This window comes from Pinus tabuliformis, chromosome 2_2 (genome assembly GCF_031772625.1).
Source record: "Pinus tabuliformis cultivar Carrire ecotype Pingquan chromosome 2_2, CPIR1, whole genome shotgun sequence".
NCBI lineage: Eukaryota > Viridiplantae > Streptophyta > Pinopsida > Pinales > Pinaceae > Pinus > Pinus tabuliformis.
In genome coordinates, this window is record NC_142300.1 from 1,172,966,285 (window position 1) to 1,172,984,454 (window position 18,170).

General features: G+C 36.7%; 1 protein-coding gene across 1 annotated transcript; it reads right to left on the reverse strand.

Moving 5' to 3' along the window:
• Nucleotides 1-13,363: 13,363 nt before the first annotated feature.
• LOC149197640 (uncharacterized) lies at nucleotides 13,364-14,995 on the reverse strand. Its single transcript, XM_089403953.1, has one exon. It carries the CDS (start codon nucleotides 14,769-14,771, stop codon nucleotides 13,518-13,520), a length of 1,254 nt encoding a protein of 417 aa, XP_089260079.1. The 5' UTR covers nucleotides 14,772-14,995; the 3' UTR covers nucleotides 13,364-13,517.
• Between the last annotated feature and the right edge of the window lie 3,175 nt (nucleotides 14,996-18,170).

Genomic DNA, 18,170 nt, shown 5'->3' on the forward strand with positions numbered 1-18,170 from the left:
AATTCTTCAATTTGGAGTTCTATCTCAGTTGCCTCTCGAGGAGCAAGGCGATAAGATGGGGCATTGGGTAAGGAAGCGCCAGGAATAAGATCAATGTGGTGTTCAACAGAGCGTGCTGGAGGCAACCCTGTGGGTTGGGTGAAGACATCTGCAAATTCATGGAGTAGAGGAGCCATTGAAGGAGGGACTGGATTGGTGAGGTTGTCTAGCTTGATAGGGCGAACCAAGTACAAAGAAACATCTTGGTTTAAATTGACTCTCATAATGGAAGCTTTGCCAATGGAAGGTTCGGTTGATGTGCTAGCTGAGGATGTGAGCACATAGGTGCGCCCATCGTGCTACAAGTGGTATTGGTGATCTGTAGCATGATAAACAGCATGTCGAGCCTCTTGGTATGGAATTCCTAGCAATAAATCAGCACAATCTAGAGGAGAAACATCACATACCACAGTATCACGAAAAGGTCCAATAGCAAAGGTGACAGCACAACATTGTGAGATGGTAAGACGAGGACCATCCTTTCTGACCCAACCGAGCTGATAAGGGTGGGGGTGAGGAGTGGTGGGAAGGCAAAGGCATTCAACTAAGTCTTGTGACACAAGATTCTTTTGACTCCCATTGTCAAGAATAAGCGTGGCCAACTCATGTTTGATTTGACAATTATGGGTAAACAAAGGTGTAACAGAGGTGTTTGGTGCATTAGCAGTCATGAGGATGAGAGAGGGGTCCACCTCTGTCGGATTTTCGAGAGAAACAGCTGGAAGTGGGGTAGTGGCCGTTGGTTGTTCGACCTCTGTAAAAAGAGTTTTCTGGGGGCGGGGATTTTTCAATACTCGACAATCTGCAAAATCATGTGAGTTGGTCTTGTGAAATGTGCACCAGGGGGTGCGGTGAGGTGTGGGGGATGAGGCAGAGGCGACATTAGAAGAACCAAAGGAATATGGACCATTTATGGCTTGAGGATATCGGATTCGAGTACCCACTTTGCGTTCCACCGCCAAGGCCCGAATAAAGGCCTTATCTAATGAAGCACTATCAAACAACTCAACTTCACAACGAAGAAGCATTAGAAAACCAGAATTAAATTTGATAATTAGTACCTCTTCTGGATCGGATATATGGAGTTGAATCCGCAACTTGCAGAAGACATCAATGTAGGCTTGCACTGATTGATTGGGTAGTTGTCGAAGCTGCAACCATTTGGCAAAGAGATTTCGTATATATCCTGGAGGATAGAAGCGTTCACGTAAGGCCTCACAAAAGAGATTCCAAGATGTGATAGGCGTCGATTTGGTCTCGGCTTGTTCTCCAATTTCCACAACCAAGGACATATTCTCAAGATGAGTATCCCACCGTGTTTGTGCTAGGCCTTCCAATTGTAGACTGGCGATCTGAAGTTTCATCTCCTCCTCCATTGTTGGACTGGTTCTAAAATAGTTGGAGAGGCTGCGGATCCAAGAATCAACAGCCTCACCATTCATTTTCCCTGAGAATTTGGGCAGTTGAAAGCGTGTATCAAGCTGCATTTTCCCTGGAGGGCGTTGTTATTGTTGCAGCGTAATTAGCTCTTGAAGAGCCCTAGCTAAATCATTCACTGGCGAGTGCATGATTGGAGTGAAATGTATGACCCTTAAAAAAAAATTTCTTCGAACAGGTTGATGGCTTCCAAGAACTTACGCTCTGATACCAATTGATCTACTTGCAGATCTGACAAATTAAAAACAGAGAATAACAAAACAGACCACAGACACAAAAACTAGAATAACACAGGTCTGCAAACAATACCACTAACTTTATTATGAAGAAGAGATGAGCATTTTATAAACAATGCAATCATTCTCTTTATTACAAAAGATAAAATCAAACTGCATAATTAGATAAAGCCAATAATCCTTTTTCCTAGTTTTTTAGATGTTTCCCTCTTTTCTATTCTTGGATGTTTCCAATGAAATAGTACGCTTTTTCTTGGTTGCCCAATCAATGAGATGTTGCTGATTTTTGTGTTCTTTCTGGTTGCCCAACAGAGACTGTAACTGGGTGAGATAGGCGATGGCAGAAGGTATGGTACCGATAAGATTGTTATTATCCAGAGAAAGATGGGTTAAGGAGGAGAGGCAAGAAATGGAAGATGGGATTGTTCCACCCATATTTTTCCAGCTGAAAACAATAAACTTGTTAAGATAAGAGAGGTTACCGATGGAGTCTGATAGAGTTCCACTCATGTATTCACTGCTGTTGCCTTGATTTGCGTTGAGAATGAGATTTACCACTCGACCATTGTGGGTGTCACACAGAAGACCGTTCCATCGACAGCAATCGTTGCCCATCCATGTCTGAAGAGCTCCAGTGGGATCCTGAACGATGCCCGATTTGAAATCTAAGGTAGCCCGGTCTTCGTCAGCACAATATGCATTTTGGGCTCGGCATGATGAGTTTAATGACATAATAAGCAGTAATATAAAGAGTTACAGTCCGCCTGGCATTGCTGGAGTGCGCTTCTCCATTGCAGAGGAGCTGGGAAGTTAAGAGAGAAAAGCAAAGCACAACACAGCACAATTTTATGTGATCTCAAAGAATGCAGCATTCTGAGAGATCCATATTCCCCAGAGTACATACAGTGGGATAGTATTGTAAGGACTGTGTATGGTTGACCAATATCTGAGACATGTAAAGATAGACTGCGAGTTCCAATCCACAGTAATCCCCAATATCTCTGCAACGCGCCGGCACACCTCTTTGGCAATGGAGCAGCCAAGAAATAAATGGGAGAAATCTTCAGTCGTAGGCCCACACATGTGGCATCTGCCCGGGCCATTATTTCCCATTTTCATCAAATTGTCCCAATTGAGAATGCGGTTAGAAAGGGCCAACCAAATAAAACATTTCAGCTTCAGAGGGGCTTCCTACTTGGAAATAGTCCATTGCTCAAAGTTCTTTAACAGCAATATTTCCATTCACATGTTTGCCACCCCAAGCAATTATATCAGCTATCAGCCCTATTACAGATAGAAATATCTGCAGAAACTAATTTGCGTCTATAAGTTTCCCATTCCAGTTCTAATTAGGCCGGAAGGCCCAAGTCCCATGAATGTGGCCATGACATGTTTGTATAAGCGGACCATCTTGTACAGTATACTGCAAGCCTGCGAGGTGACAAAGCCCCTTCTAGTTTCTATAGTGGATGATTTGTGGACACAGTGGTCCCCATCAAAACCCTTAATAGCATCCAGCCCGATGTGAATTTTTCTGCCCTCCCCAACTTGCCAACGCAAAAAAGCAATATGAAGCAACGACCATTTCGAAACTGCAAATTGCCAAATGGTTTCAGACGTTGGCATGTAAATCGCGTTCCATTGGACTGTGTAAGGTCATCATTGGATTCCGTGAATGGATAAATCTTGTTGTTGATGATGACACTGCTATATGGAAAATGACACTTTCAATCATGTTCTTCCCGTTCAGGGTTTTGCTAAGTTTTGTTGTGATGTCTTCATCATGCCAACCAACATCAATGCCTCTTCTAATTATCAACGTGTACGAACACTGAACAATATTGACAACATTTTCAAATTAGCTAAAAAATGTTGGAGTTGTCTTTAAAGAGATTTTTTGGAAGCTTTTTGGGTCGGTTTTTCTGGTCAAAATCCGGCAGCAATTTATTGAAATCGCAAGTTTTATATCTAATTTCTGCACAATCAAAGCGTCCCAGGGGTTTTTCAAGGTGTTGAATCCAAATATGCAGTTAAAAAACCATTTTAAATAATAAAAATCAAGATTTAACAGTTAAAAAACCATTTTAAATAATAAAAATCAAGATTTAACCTCAATTTTTTCCGCCAGATTCCATCACTGGAATCTCCAAAAAATCGCACTAAAGACAACTCCAAAAATGTCTATGTTTTTGTTTTGTTTTCTTTTCTTTTTTTTTTTATAATTTATTTAATGATTTTTTTAATAGTACTAAACTGATTTTCTTATCTTCAAAATATATTTTAAATAAGAAAATACGATATACTTATCAATGATTTTATTATCAACTAATTATTTTTTAATTTTTATTATTATTAAATTATACATTTTTTTTGGAACACTTTTCTCTTTTTCATGAAGTATTTAAAAAAATAAAAAGTATAATTATCTTTCAATACTGTACATTAAAATTAGCATAGTCCAATATGATATTTATGAAATAGTTTTATTTGGTGTAATAATGACAATCTCTTTTAAAAAAGTAGCATATATCTTTAAATTCAAATTTTACCATTAGAAAAGGATAAAAAAACTTGAATTGTTAAATTAACAAGTCAAATAGAGTATGAATTCTTGTCATCCCCATCAAAATTATAATATTTTTTTTTACCATGCAATATTTTATTTAAGAATGTAGAACTATATTATTAATTTTAACACAAAAATAATTGAAAATATAAATTATTGAAAATATGTTGAACACTGGAGATAGATAAGATACATAAGCGATAACACACTATTCACATAATAAATGGGATATGCACCCTCAGAAAACCTAGAAAAACCTAATGAGAAGTTGACATTATGCTATGCTCTTTCCTTCTCATTATGAAAAGTGAATACAAAGAAACGAGTATTCATTATGGAAATAAAATAATAACTAAAATAATAAAATAAGAATTGAATTTTTAAAGTGAATGAAAAAAAACCTACATTTTTATCATACTTTTAATCAATCTTCTTATGATTTACTCAAATTTCAAGTCTAAGAACTTATTGGATGTATAATTAAATTATGTATCCAATTAGTCCCCACTCTACATACTTTTGATAGACCAATAGTGAGATAAACAAGAGATAGATGAAAAAACATGTTTTTATCCAAAAATAGATAATAAGAATACATGAAAAATTGTGTTTTTTAACCATTTTGCATACTTTTCATCAGTATAGATCCATTTTAACCACAGATCTAGCAAGAACTGAGAGGGATCAAATCTCTTGAGGTACAATTTATTTTATAATGTAAAACTTGAATAAAAAGTTCTCTTTGACATATTTAATCCCTTTCAAAGCTTTGTAGATATGTGATTAAAATAAATCTATCTTGATTCTATGTATAGAGAAACAACTTGGGCACTTGAATTGTGTACACTATACTACATTTTCTCTTATTTATAATTTTTTAAACACACTTAAATATTACATAACCCTCCATGTTACATAATCCCCTTCGACCAATTGAGAGAAAGGTCATGATCTTGTACTTAACATACCAACACACACTATTCAACATGAAATTATAATATTAAAAGTCTTTATAATATATTAACTTCTTCTTCTTTTCTCTTCTTTTCTTTTTAAATATATTACTTATGACTTATTTTCAATTTATTATTATTAATAATATTTTATAAGTGTTATGTATTAATTTCATATTAAGAATTAAATGAATTATATAGCTCCCTCTTATTATTGATATTATGAAGTAATTGATTTTTTTTACTTGATGGATCTTTTAGTTTAAGGATCAAAATATTTTATTATGGTAAACATAAAACTATTTCTTTCGTTTAGTTTATTTTCATATATACATATATATGAAGGTGATATTGAAATAAATTAGTCTAACAAATTATGGTTGAAAGTGAGAGTGAAAAGTTTTTACCACTTCTCTTTCAAAAATAATATTTTATTGTTTTTTTATTTCAAAAATTCTACTGTCACTATAATAGCTATCAAAATATATAGTTTACTTCATATAGCTATCAAAATATATTATTCATGGTTGAAAGTGAGAGTGAAAAGTTTTTACCACTTCTCTTTCAAAAATAATATTTTATTGTCTTTTTATTTCAAAAATTCTACTGTCACTATAATTGGTTGTAATATCAACAACGAAGTATAGTGAGAGTAGAATTATTGATGTTCTATAATTCTTTTAATAAAAGCTAACCAAATATCTAAATACTTTTTTATTGTTATGATAGTTCATTTTGTCTTCTTATTTAAAGAATATATATCTATATATATATATTAAAGGGCACATGTCAACTTTATGTTAAGCACGGAAATACTTAGACATATCCCTCATACTGGGTTGTAGAATGAGCCTCTCGACTCAATAACCCATGGTGAGATAGAATGGATATCCATGAAAGATTTTTTTTTGATGTACATCTAATTTATTTCATTATGAGTCTATCGAAGGTATGCAAAGTGGATAGTCATTGGATGTGGAATTTAATTATACATTCAAAGAGTTCTTATACTTGAATTTGAGTAAACTTATAAGGGGATAAGTCAAAAATCAATTAAAAAATAGTTTTTCTTTCCCTCCAAACTATTTACCCTTATGATCGACATTATCATCTTGAATATCGCCGGTTGTTTGAAATTTATAAATTGAACTTTATACCGCAATTTTTTTTTGAGGTCACTTTTTACCTCAAAATTTCTCTAATGATCCATGGAATATCATCTAGATTTTCTTAGAAGTTTCCCTTTTAGTCCAACCTGCTAGAGTTCATGCTACCACCCTTTTTGTTTCTTTGTTTTTTTTCTATAGAATTGCATCTTCTAGAATTAGATATTTTTCTCGAGATCCTTTTGTGGATACCAATAGCTAACGCATCTTCATCAAGTGACCACTTTGGAGGTGCCACCCTCTTTAAAGTACAAGTTAATTTTGATGTTCCTATATTTAAAGGCTAGATAGATGCAAATGTTCTAGACAAACGATTAAATCTCCTAGAAGGATTTTTTTTCAGTCCATAATTTTTTTAATAGGGAAAATATTACCTTTTCCCTCCATAAGATCCCCCCCCAAGTCAAGAATTGGTGGGAAACTTACTGTGAGCAAAAGGCCATGAAGGAATCCACAGTATTTTTAGTCACACCCACTTGTGACTCTCTTAGGGATGTTGTTAAGGAACAATAATACCGTGTTGGAAGCTACAAAGAATAGTACATGAGATGTATCACAATATGGAAGGAAGGGGACCAAGTAGTGCCAAAGTTCACAAATATCTTTCATACTGTTCACACCAAGCTAGGTATCAAGGAATCTAAGTGACATCTGGTGCTCAAATATCGTGGTTGTCTGAACAAATACAACCAAATATAAATGGAGTTCTTAGGCATCTCCTTGCTTAGAGTAGCATACTGATATGTTGTTAAAATTGAGCAAAAATTCAAACAGAACAATCAAAACTTTGGATATACAAATACTTCAGCATCGCAAAACCGTACAAAAAAGGTGTTGACGGTGTTGGACCCACCAACATGTCATGGGATATCCCTGGTAAGAAGCCCCAAGTAGACCTCAGACAATTTGGAGTAGGAGTCCCAACAACTAGTAGTACGGTATTGCCTTGATTGTGGTTGTCTGCAGAGGTAAGTAAGATGTCCTTATTGGAAGAAAGGGTGTGACCTTGCAACAAGTTAGGGAATATGCATGGAAAGGCTCTAACACATGGAAGGGGAGAGGAGTGCACCCCTTAGAAGCCTGTAATAGTATGTAGCTTGAAAGGGAACACACGAGCTGAAAGACATCACAAGATGGAAAGAAAAATAGTCAACAATCTAAAGTGATGAGTTAAACCAACAACACATTTCGACTAAAATTCATACAAACACATACAGAATAGTCCATACATACATGCATAAGTGATCTAGGTGGATATTGGTGGCCACCTACCTATTCCACCTAGGCTCCCCAATCAATTTCATTTGTTTCCTTGTTCATTTTAACATTTACAATTTTTAGCAGCTTTTCGGGTCCTAAATTTTTGGAGCAGTTCTAATCCTCTAAACGACGTTTTTTGGGGTCTGTGGCAAGCCCATAGTTGTAGGTAGGGGCCTGCGATGAAACCTGTAGTACTGAGAGGGACCTTTCCAACAAGGTATCGTACGTGCCAAACGGAGATAATATGCCCAAGTTACAACCCCGAGAAGTTGGTTGCCCAACTAACCCCAAAGGGGCCCACAAACTCTTGGTGTTACATCTCCTGGGTTAGGGTTTTGGTTGTTTAGGGTTTTCTCATGTTTTCCAATAATAAATAGGCCCTTGAGCCTCATTGTAATACAGTTCAGAGGCATATAGCCGCCACATCTCTTCTCATAGTTAAGCTACCATCGCCCGAGCTATCTTATTTCCATTATGTTTGTAAGCATAATTTAATATTTTTCTATTAATGAAATGAAGTGTTTTTTGGTTGCATCTCTGTGTTTATTATTATATTTGTAAGTTGTTGCATTTATGTTTAAGTTCGGATCAATGGTATCAAAGCGGTCTTCTCTTTATTTATTTTTCTTTCTATGTCCCCAATGAGGTCAAGGTATAAGGAGTTAGGGCTTGATCTGATTGAACCATTGCAAGATCAACCTTGCAAAGCCCGACGAACTCCCATGGTAGAAGTAAAGAAAGACGAGGGGGTAGGAGATCCTTTCAAAATGTTTCTCGAGGAGGCCCTCGAGTGACAGAGGGATGCGATGATGGATAACTTTGCCCACATCCTTCGATGACTTCACACAAGCGATGCATCTTCATCCAACAGCCACTCTGGAGGTGCCACTCCTTTTAAGGTACAAGTTAACTTCGATATTCCCATATTCAAAGGCCTGATAGATGCAGGCGTCGTAGATAAATGGTTAAATCTATTGGAAGGATATTTTTTAGTTAATGACTTTTCCAATCGGGAAAATATTACTTTTTCACTTCTTAAAGCCACCCAACACATCAAGGATTGTTGGCAAACCTACTGTGAATAAAAGGACGAGAGTGAACCCTCACTGTTTTCAGCCGCAGCGTCTTGGAATTCTTTCCAAGATGCCATCAAGGAACAAGATGTGAATGGACCAAGATGTGCCAGAGTTCAATTGCAGCTTGTTCCATGCAGTTGGGATTTAACTCTCTTGGTGTGAAATGTTCTACAATGTCGGATGTGTCGAGTAATGGTGGAAACTATGGCCGAAGGCGATACACATTGAACATTGGGCGCAGGCCAAGGAATGGGGGAATGTTGAGCTCAAAAGCATTATCTCCCACAACCTTGGTGATGGTGTATGACCCATATCTAAGCAGGTGAATCTTGCGGTGGGGCCTAGTGAGGTGCTCCTTCTACAAATGTAGCCAAACTTTGTCATCCACCTCGAACTTGTGTGGCACCCGATGCTAATCATGCCACTAATTGTACTTAGCATCGATTTTGTCCAATATGTCATGGACCTGTTGGCGGAAGTGTTGAATGTGTTCAATGAAGCTATTTGCCTTGTTGGCTTCAGATTAGACATGAGCCAAATCTACTTGAGTCGCTGCAAATGGTATGGCCACATCAATGGGACATAGTGGCTGGAATCCAAAGCCCACCTAAAAAGGGTTGTGGCCAGTCGAGATGTGGAGAGCCTGGTTATAGCTGTGCTGGACATAGGGGAAGCTCTCATCCCATGTGCGTGGATGCTTTGAGTTGTATATGCGCAGAATGTGTATGATCATCCTGTTGATGACCTCTGTCTGGTCATTAGTTTAGGGATGGAAAGTTGTGGACTTAGTGAGCTTGGTGTCCAACATCGACTAGAGACTGGACGAAAATGTACCGACGAACCTGTTGTCTCGATTTGAGATGATAGACTGTGGGATCCCAAAGTGTACCCACACTCATTCAAAGAAGAGTTTAGCAGTGGCTTCTGATGTGATATTCTTCTTGCAGGTTTCCATAATGGCCATCTTCGAGAATCTGTCGACGACCACAAAAAAAGAGTCGTTGCCATGCTTAGGAGAAGGAAGGCCCGACATGTAATCCATGGAGATGGATTCCCAAGGTTGACTATGGGTAGGAAACAGAGTATAGAGGCCTTGCTTCTTGATGGTCGGTTTAGCAATGGCGTAGGCAGTGCAGGATCTGATGTACTTCCCGACATCCTGTCGAAGATTCAGCCAATAGAAATACTTCTGCAGCACTGCCACCATTTTCTCGACCCCGAAATGCCTAGCGGCCTGGCTGTAGTGCGCTTCCCAAATCATCTTGGTACGCTCGCTTGAAGGAACACAAAGGTGTCCCAGGTGGCATAACAGAACATCCTGGAGGTGAAAATATGGAACTTGTTGACCCTCCAAGATCGTATGGTATGTATGGCCGAATTTTGGGTTGCTTTTATAGAGAAGTGGCCAATCAAAAGTCTCGTGCCCACAAGAGTTGAGCACGGTGGTTAACACCATGATCGGTGGTCGGCTGAGGCAGTCTGCAACATTATTTGTGCTACCCTTCTTGTACTTGATACTCAAATGGAATTGTTGCATGTATGTGGACCACTTCTGATGGCGATCATTCTACAACTTCCCTTGCGTCTGTATGAACTACAGGGGTCGGCGGTCTATGTGGATGACCGTTTCCTTCTCCAAAATGTAATGCTTCCATTGTCGGAAGGCCTGCATAATGGAATACATCTCTTTTTCATAAGTGGGATACTTTCAGACTGTGTCTGAAAGTGTCTCATTGTGATATGCCACTAGATGCCCCTGTTAGGATAATCCCTATTTTTGGCAGTTTTTCGGGTCCTGAACTTCCAGAGCTGTTTTGAGAGACCAAGGGGAGATATAGAATAGGAGGATGGACCATATTCATCAAGAAGCACTTAGAATTCTTCTTGATTCAATGACATGTGTTTTAGAGGTAAGCACAGAGCATGATGATGTTTATAGATGATGTGAGTTGGGGAAGTTTATACTTCTTTGTGAGACGGTGACATGTATTTCAGAGGTTAGCACAAACCATGATGATGTTTGTAGAGGATGTGTGTTGGGGAAGTTTGAAAAAGAAGTTTTCCAAGGAGTGACAGTAGATCACGATGGATACTTTCCTTAGTGCATTCAGATATATGTGGGTTGATGTTGATGAAATATCTCCAAGGGTATGATTATTTTTCTACTTTTATCGATGATTACAAATTCCTTTTGTTCTCATCATGAGTTTCATGGACCACCTTGTCACCACTAGGAATCTTTTCTTGTAGCAACTTTGTGAAAACTTTTTAAACATTCCATGTTTGCTTTTATGTTTTCTTTTAAGCCTTCCATTTTTTCTTATAAGCCATCAATCTTAGCTACCAATTCATTTTTGGTTGCTTGTTGTGATATGAAAAATTGTTGCACTTGGTCCCATAATTTTGATATATCATGTTGCATTTCTTCTTCTTCATGTATCATAGTAGATATTTTTGAGGGCTTGATGGGTGTATAACTTTTTTTGGGAGGCATTTTAGGATCAATTAATGATATCTATCCTTCACTATGCCCTTTCAATCACTTCAAACTAATTTTTCAAACAAAAGTTATGCAAATTTAAAAATACACACCTTTTAAGAGCTTGATTTTGAGTTTATTGATAAGGCCAACCTTGAAACTATTGTATCTTTGTGATTTTGGATTCCCAAGGTCCGAAATTGTGTCATATGGTAGCCCTCTATGTCTTTTTTCCAATCCCACTAGGTAGACCAATATTGGATTTTTGAAGATGAAGTTTCTCCAAATCTCCCATGATGGCTTGATTATGGAGTGGTTCAGACGAAAAAACTTGTATAGTATCCCATGTTTCATTGTTTTAATCTCAACCATCAAATTGATACAAGATAAACTATAGTCCATGATCTTAAATTTTTAGGATATTCAAATCTGATGCATGAAGTGAAATTTAAGATGATTTTACTTAGAACACTTGTTTGAGACCGAATTCTGGAGCATGCAGAGACCCTAACTTACTTGGACAATATCTCAAACAATATAGAAAACCAAGTTCTAAAATTGTAACCACATGTTAATTCAGATTTGTCCTTCAAGTTTACCAATTTCACAGTCTTAATCTTCACATAAAAAATTATAGCGAAAATACCGTGATGACCCTTTTAAAGGGGAAAAACCCTAGGATCCAAAGCTATAATACCAAATTTTATTATCAAAATAAAAAACAACACAATAACATAAGAAAATATGGAACAAAGAATATATAATAAGCCACTTCAAGAGGTTCATTGAGTGAAGAGTCTGCTCATCATTAGACAAAGAAGCTTGCCATACAAAATGAGCTACTCTTGTAGTAGATAAACTATCTTTTCCAATATAAATATGATAAAAGTGCTATTGAAATTTTAGAGATGACTATAACTGTACCATGCTTCAACATTCATGCATAGTGAAACAATATACTTAAAATTTTCATCTAATTATAAATTGATTCAAAACATTAAAAATTTGACTAAATAATATTAATAAAATTAATAATTTAAAATTATTTATCAGTGTGAGCATCACCCAATGCAATGAGTGCTAAATGGACTATTCAAAAATTATGAAAAATTAATCAGTTATGGCTACCTCTCATGGAAATGGTCATAGATAAATGACTTTCTTAATGCAGTTGAATCCCAAAAAATGATATTTACAAAAATTATTACTAAATAAAATACTTTCCAACTATATATCTATACATTTTAAATACATATATAATATCAAACTTTAAATTTAAAAAATAATATTAAATCAACTTAAAACATGTATCCTTTAAAACATGTATCCTTTACCAGCTTATGCATTCATAGCACAACATTTCACCATTCAAACTCATTAAAAGGAAAAATACAACCAACACTTATCCGTTGAGGGAACGTCCCTCATTCCTCTCTGTCATCACCTCGCTTCGAGGAGTGTTCGCTTGAACTCATTTATGCTTTGTTAAAAGCGACTTCACCAAAATCATTGTGTCGCCTTATCTCGTTTGTTGTAAATTCCAACTACTCATATCTTTGGGAATGCAGGTTACTTTTGTTCATTTATTCAAATTTGGTTTCTTTTCGTGGATTGTGTTTTTCCAATGTCAGTTTGGGTTAAGTTTTAGTGTATGAATGGAAAAATTATTTGTATGTTAATAAAATATTATTTTCAAAACTATGCCAGTAAATATTTTTGAAAATAATTTAATCTACACAAAATGACTTCCATTTTCAAACTATTGACTTCCATCTTCAAACTAACTATTACTCATTATTGTATTACACTATAATGACGTCATACATTGTCAAATTGTTCTTTAGTTTTAAGTGACTTTATATAAAAGAAATCAACGACATATACGTTACTTGTGTAATCTATATTCAAAAAGGCCCTCCCCTGACATCTCATTTGCAAAATCAATTGCCTTAGACTTGTACCCTCATGCATTTCATCATATTTTCTGGAGTGGGATAGCTGATTTGAAACACCTTTTTATTTCTGTAAATTTATTTATTTATTTAAGAAATATGATCGGAATAAATTAGTACACCAGACCTTACCTGTTAAGTTTCATCAACCTTACAATTTTTAATTTATCTTAAATTTTTCATCCGAAGGGATTGCTTATCTTAAATTTTTCATAAACATGTCACATCTGCTTTACAGAAACTTGCAAGATGATCAATTGGGTTGAACCCTATCAACCAACCAAAATTGCATAGTAGGCCCCTGAAAATTGCCATGTATTAGCAACAACTATTATAAGAATAGCAGTGTCACTTCAAACCGAATTTGAATGGCAAGGAGGAAGGGGCCACCCGCAGAGGCAGTCATTGTGATCGAATGCAGAAGCTGGGAATGAGTTGAACGGTTTGCCCTTTGGAATCATTCCACACAGATGGTTGTAGGAAACGTTCAACTCCGTCAGATTCGTCAGTTGGGTCATCTCCTCTGGGATCGTTCCATTCAGATGGTTGTAGGAAACGTTCAACTCCGTCAGATTCGTCAGTTGGGTCATCTCCTCTGGGATCGTTCCATTCAGTTCATTATGAGACAGGTCCAGAGCTTCCAAGGTCTTTAAACTTCCAATGGACGATGGAATACTCCCACCCAATTGATTGCTTGCCAGATTCACATATTTTAATGCCACCATGCTCTCAGGAACGCTTCCTCTCAAACGATTATTGCTGGCCAACAACTCAGCAAGGTTAGATAGATTTCCAAACGAAGAAGGGATGTTACCGGTAAGAAAATTGTTTGATATATCAAGACTGCTTAAGCTTGCCAGAGCTCCCATGGATTCCGGAATAGGACCAGAGAAGAGGTTGTTATTCAGCGTCAAGACGGATAACCGACTCAGATTTCCGATGCTGGAAGGAATTGAGGCGTAGAGTCGATTTGAATCCAAGTATAAAGCAGTTAAACTCTGCAGATTTCCAATGGATTGTGGTATAGGACCGCTCAGCCGGTTCCCCGATAGGGACAGAGACTGCAACTGGGTGAGATAGGCGATGGCAGAAGGTATGGTACCGGTAAGATTGTTATTATCCAGAGAAAAATGGGTTAAGGCGGAGAGGCGAGAAATGGAAGATGGGATTGTTCCACCCATATTTTTCCAGCTGTAAACAATAAACTTGTTGAGATAAGAGAGATTACCGATGGACTCTGATAGAGTTCCACTCATGTATTCACTGCTGTTGCCTTGATCTGCGTTGAGAATGAGATTTACCACTCGACCGTTGTGGGTGTCACACAGAAGACCGTTCCATCGACAGCAATCGTTGCCCTTCCATGTTTGAAGAGCTCCAGTGGGATCCTGAACGATGCCCGCTTTGAAATCTAGTAAGGCAGCCCGGTCTTCTTCAGCACAATCTGCATTTTGGGCTCGGCATGATGAATTTAATGACATACTAAGCAGTAATAGAAAGAGCTGCAGTCCGCCTGGCATTGCTGGACTGCGTTTCTCCATTGAGGGAGGCGCTGAGAAGTTAAGAGAGCAAAGCAAAGCAGAATAGAGTCTATCCTCACACTTCATACCCTTTATTTTCTGCTGATCGAATAAACTACACAACAACACGCTATTGCAGTGTGTTTTTGAGTCTAGTGTGAGTGAACTCCACGTTTACACGCAATATGAGGGACACACTCATGCAGGAGCATCAAGACCTTTTCTCCATTTGTAAATATGGTGTGTAATAATATTAATTTGTAAATATGGGGTGTGATGTTTTTAATATTTTATTAATTAATTTGAATTAGATAAGAGAAGGTGAGCATTTATGTAAATATTTTTTTATATCTAAAAAGATATGAGGAAATTTAATTATTGAAGGGTTTAGGGATAAAGATCTATCCTTTAGGAAATTTAATTAGTTGAAGGATTTTAGGGATAAAGATCTATCCTTTAGGGATGTTGAGAGTTTAGGGTTTGTTGAGGAATTGAAGGGATTGAGCATTTAATTAAATGATTTTTTTTACATTGTATAATTATGAGGGCTTTTTGAGGAAAAAGTACATGAGAGATTGTAGAGAGAAGTTGATTGAGAACAGGCTTGATCAGCAAGGCTGTAAGCCTTCAGTTTGTAAAAGGGCCATGAATTTGCATATCTGGCCATGAATATAGCTGTTATGTATGCTTGGTTTATGTAAATATGAGTGATTGAATTCAATTGATATGGATGTGTTTGTGCTTAATTAACTCCGAGATATGGCTCTGTACCTGGCGTAATAACCTGAGTGTGTTGAATAATTTGTTTACTTTTGGCGGACAGTGTTTAGAGGTTTAATTGAATTCCGATTCTGTGATTAATAGTCTTTAATTCCATATGAAATTGTTGTGATAAGTCCAGAGAATTGATACCGACTTAATTTAATACCTACGAGGCGCGGAGGTGGAGCCATGGCAATTTTAATCACAGCGTAACAGCCTAACCAGATTCCATAAGTGGGAAGCGATTTAGTATAATTGGCAACAGGTATGTATCGCCGGAACAGAGGTGCAATATATATATGCACAAGTCTTGTTTATAAGATTCCATAAGTGGGAAGCGATTTAGTATAATTGGCAACAGGTATGTATCGCCGGAACAGAGGTGCAATATATATATGCACAAGTCTTGTTTATAATTGCCAGTCGGTGCTTAGAAGACATACATTCTCTGCGGATTATATTTTCAGAATCTATTTACATGTTTGCTTGCGGTGTTAGAAACCATGAATAATTCCAACTACCTGTCACAAATATTCAACACTGGATCTAGAAATCAACAGTTGTATTTAATAAAGTTCTAGAAGTCCGCTGATAGATTGACAATGGAGTAAGCTTCTCAGAAGCCACAGACTGAACCCATCTCCAGAAACCTCTGCAGCTTGTATATATACTTGTTTAATCTTTGAATGAAGTAACTTGTTCCGTTCTAATTCTTGTGTTTCTGTGTTGTGTTAATATGCTGTGCTCCTCCGCTCTTAATATGCGGTGGTAGTTTGAATGGAACTGTATTGAGGGCGTAAGGCAGTGTATACGCAGGATTGATTGAAGGTTCGTCTTTTTTATATTCATCCGGTGCTCAATTACCAATGCAACTGTTATGTATATACAGCCTAGTGTTGCGTACACGGGAGGCCTGCATTTACATATATGGTAAACTTTATATAATTATGTATATTGCTGGTCGTTGTATACATATAAGCGCAGTTATAATTATTGAAGGCCGGTTGTTTGTGTTGATGTGCGCCGGAGTATTAACCTTTGAAGACACCTGCTATGTGTTGAGAAGTGAGGAAACAGTCTTGGCTTAAAAAGGGCATCCGTTATACATATGCCAACGAACAGAACGTAATTGAGGGCGACAACAATTTGCATCTAATTAAAAGAGAAAAGGCATGTATATGCAGAGGCGTGGTAAGGAATGTTCATATACGACTGTCGCAGAGATTAAAGGTAATCGAAGGTAAGAACATCCCTCAGGAATACATGATGCTGTGTGTATATATAAGGTAGTATATATGTTGTGTGAATCGCCAGCCGAATAATTCCTTTAAAGAATTGCATGAGAGCTCCGCATGTTAAAACGCATAGTTTTTATAGCATTGAATCCGCCGAGCATAAGAGGCTGTCAAGAGCGCACATATAGTTAGCAACTCTAAGTTTTAATGCAGAAGAATCAACAAAGAAGTCGAGCAGGATCGATCTACAGTGATGATAATTGCAGAGTGAAATCGTGGAAGATGATAGTCTGAACAGAAAAATTGCCAGATTTCAATATTCAAATCTGATTGAATCAACTGTAAATATTGGAAGGAAATACTTGTGTATCACTGGGTACGCTGTAAGAGAAAGGGTGCACATATATTTGGTGCTTTGACCGGTTGAAACAGGTAAATTTGTGCATGCAAATGATATTGGTATTGTTTATTGAACTCAGTTATAAGTCGTATTTGAGCATTGATGTTGAATGGAAATGATAACAGAGCGCATCCTTTTCTTTGAGTTTTGATTTAACTCTGGCGTTATAAGAATGAAAGTATTTGAATTGGAATTGGGCATATGATGATGATGCATAAACAGACAATTAGGTTCCTGGGTATGGCAAGCTTTAGGCTTGCGTCAACCACCATTCCTCACTCAATTTCCAAACTGCAAATTGCCAAATGGTTTCAGACGTTGGCATGTAAATCGCGTTCCATTGGACTGTTAAGTAGCGTAAGGTCATCATTGAGTTCCGTGAATGGATAAATCTTGTTGTTGACGGGTGAGTGCTCTATGGAAAATGACACTTTCAATCTCTTTTGTATGCAATCATGTTCCTCCCGTTCATGGTTTTGCTAAGTTTTGTTGTGATGTTTTTATCATGTAACTAACATAAGTTTAAGGAGTTGTCTTTAATGTGTTTTTTTGGATTTTCTGATGTTGCTGGTGGAATTTAATGGAAAAATTTGAAGTGAAATTTTGATTTGTGTTATTTAAATTAGTTTCTTCACTGTATATATGGATTCAGCACCCTGAAAAACCTCTAGGGAACTTTGATTTCATTCGATTACCCATCAAGCTTGTGATTTCAATAGATTCCTGCGGGATTTTAGAAAAATTAATAATTCAGACGTCATCTAAGCCTCTTCTAATTATCAACTTGTACGAACACTGAACAATTTTGACTAACATTTTCAAATTAGCTAGAAAATGGCACACTTGGGGCATTTTATTTTCTTGATGGGTGATATAGTTTTCTGGGAAGAGATTTTCTAAATTTTGCTCTAAACTTGGTTAGAAATTGGGAAAAAAATGATTTTAAATGGTTAAGTTTATAATTTTTTTAATGATTTTTTAAAAAATATTAAATTGATTTTGTTATTTAAAAACCTATTTTAAATAAGAAAATATGATATATTTATTAATTATTTTATTATAGATTTTTAGTTAACTTTTTTATTAAAA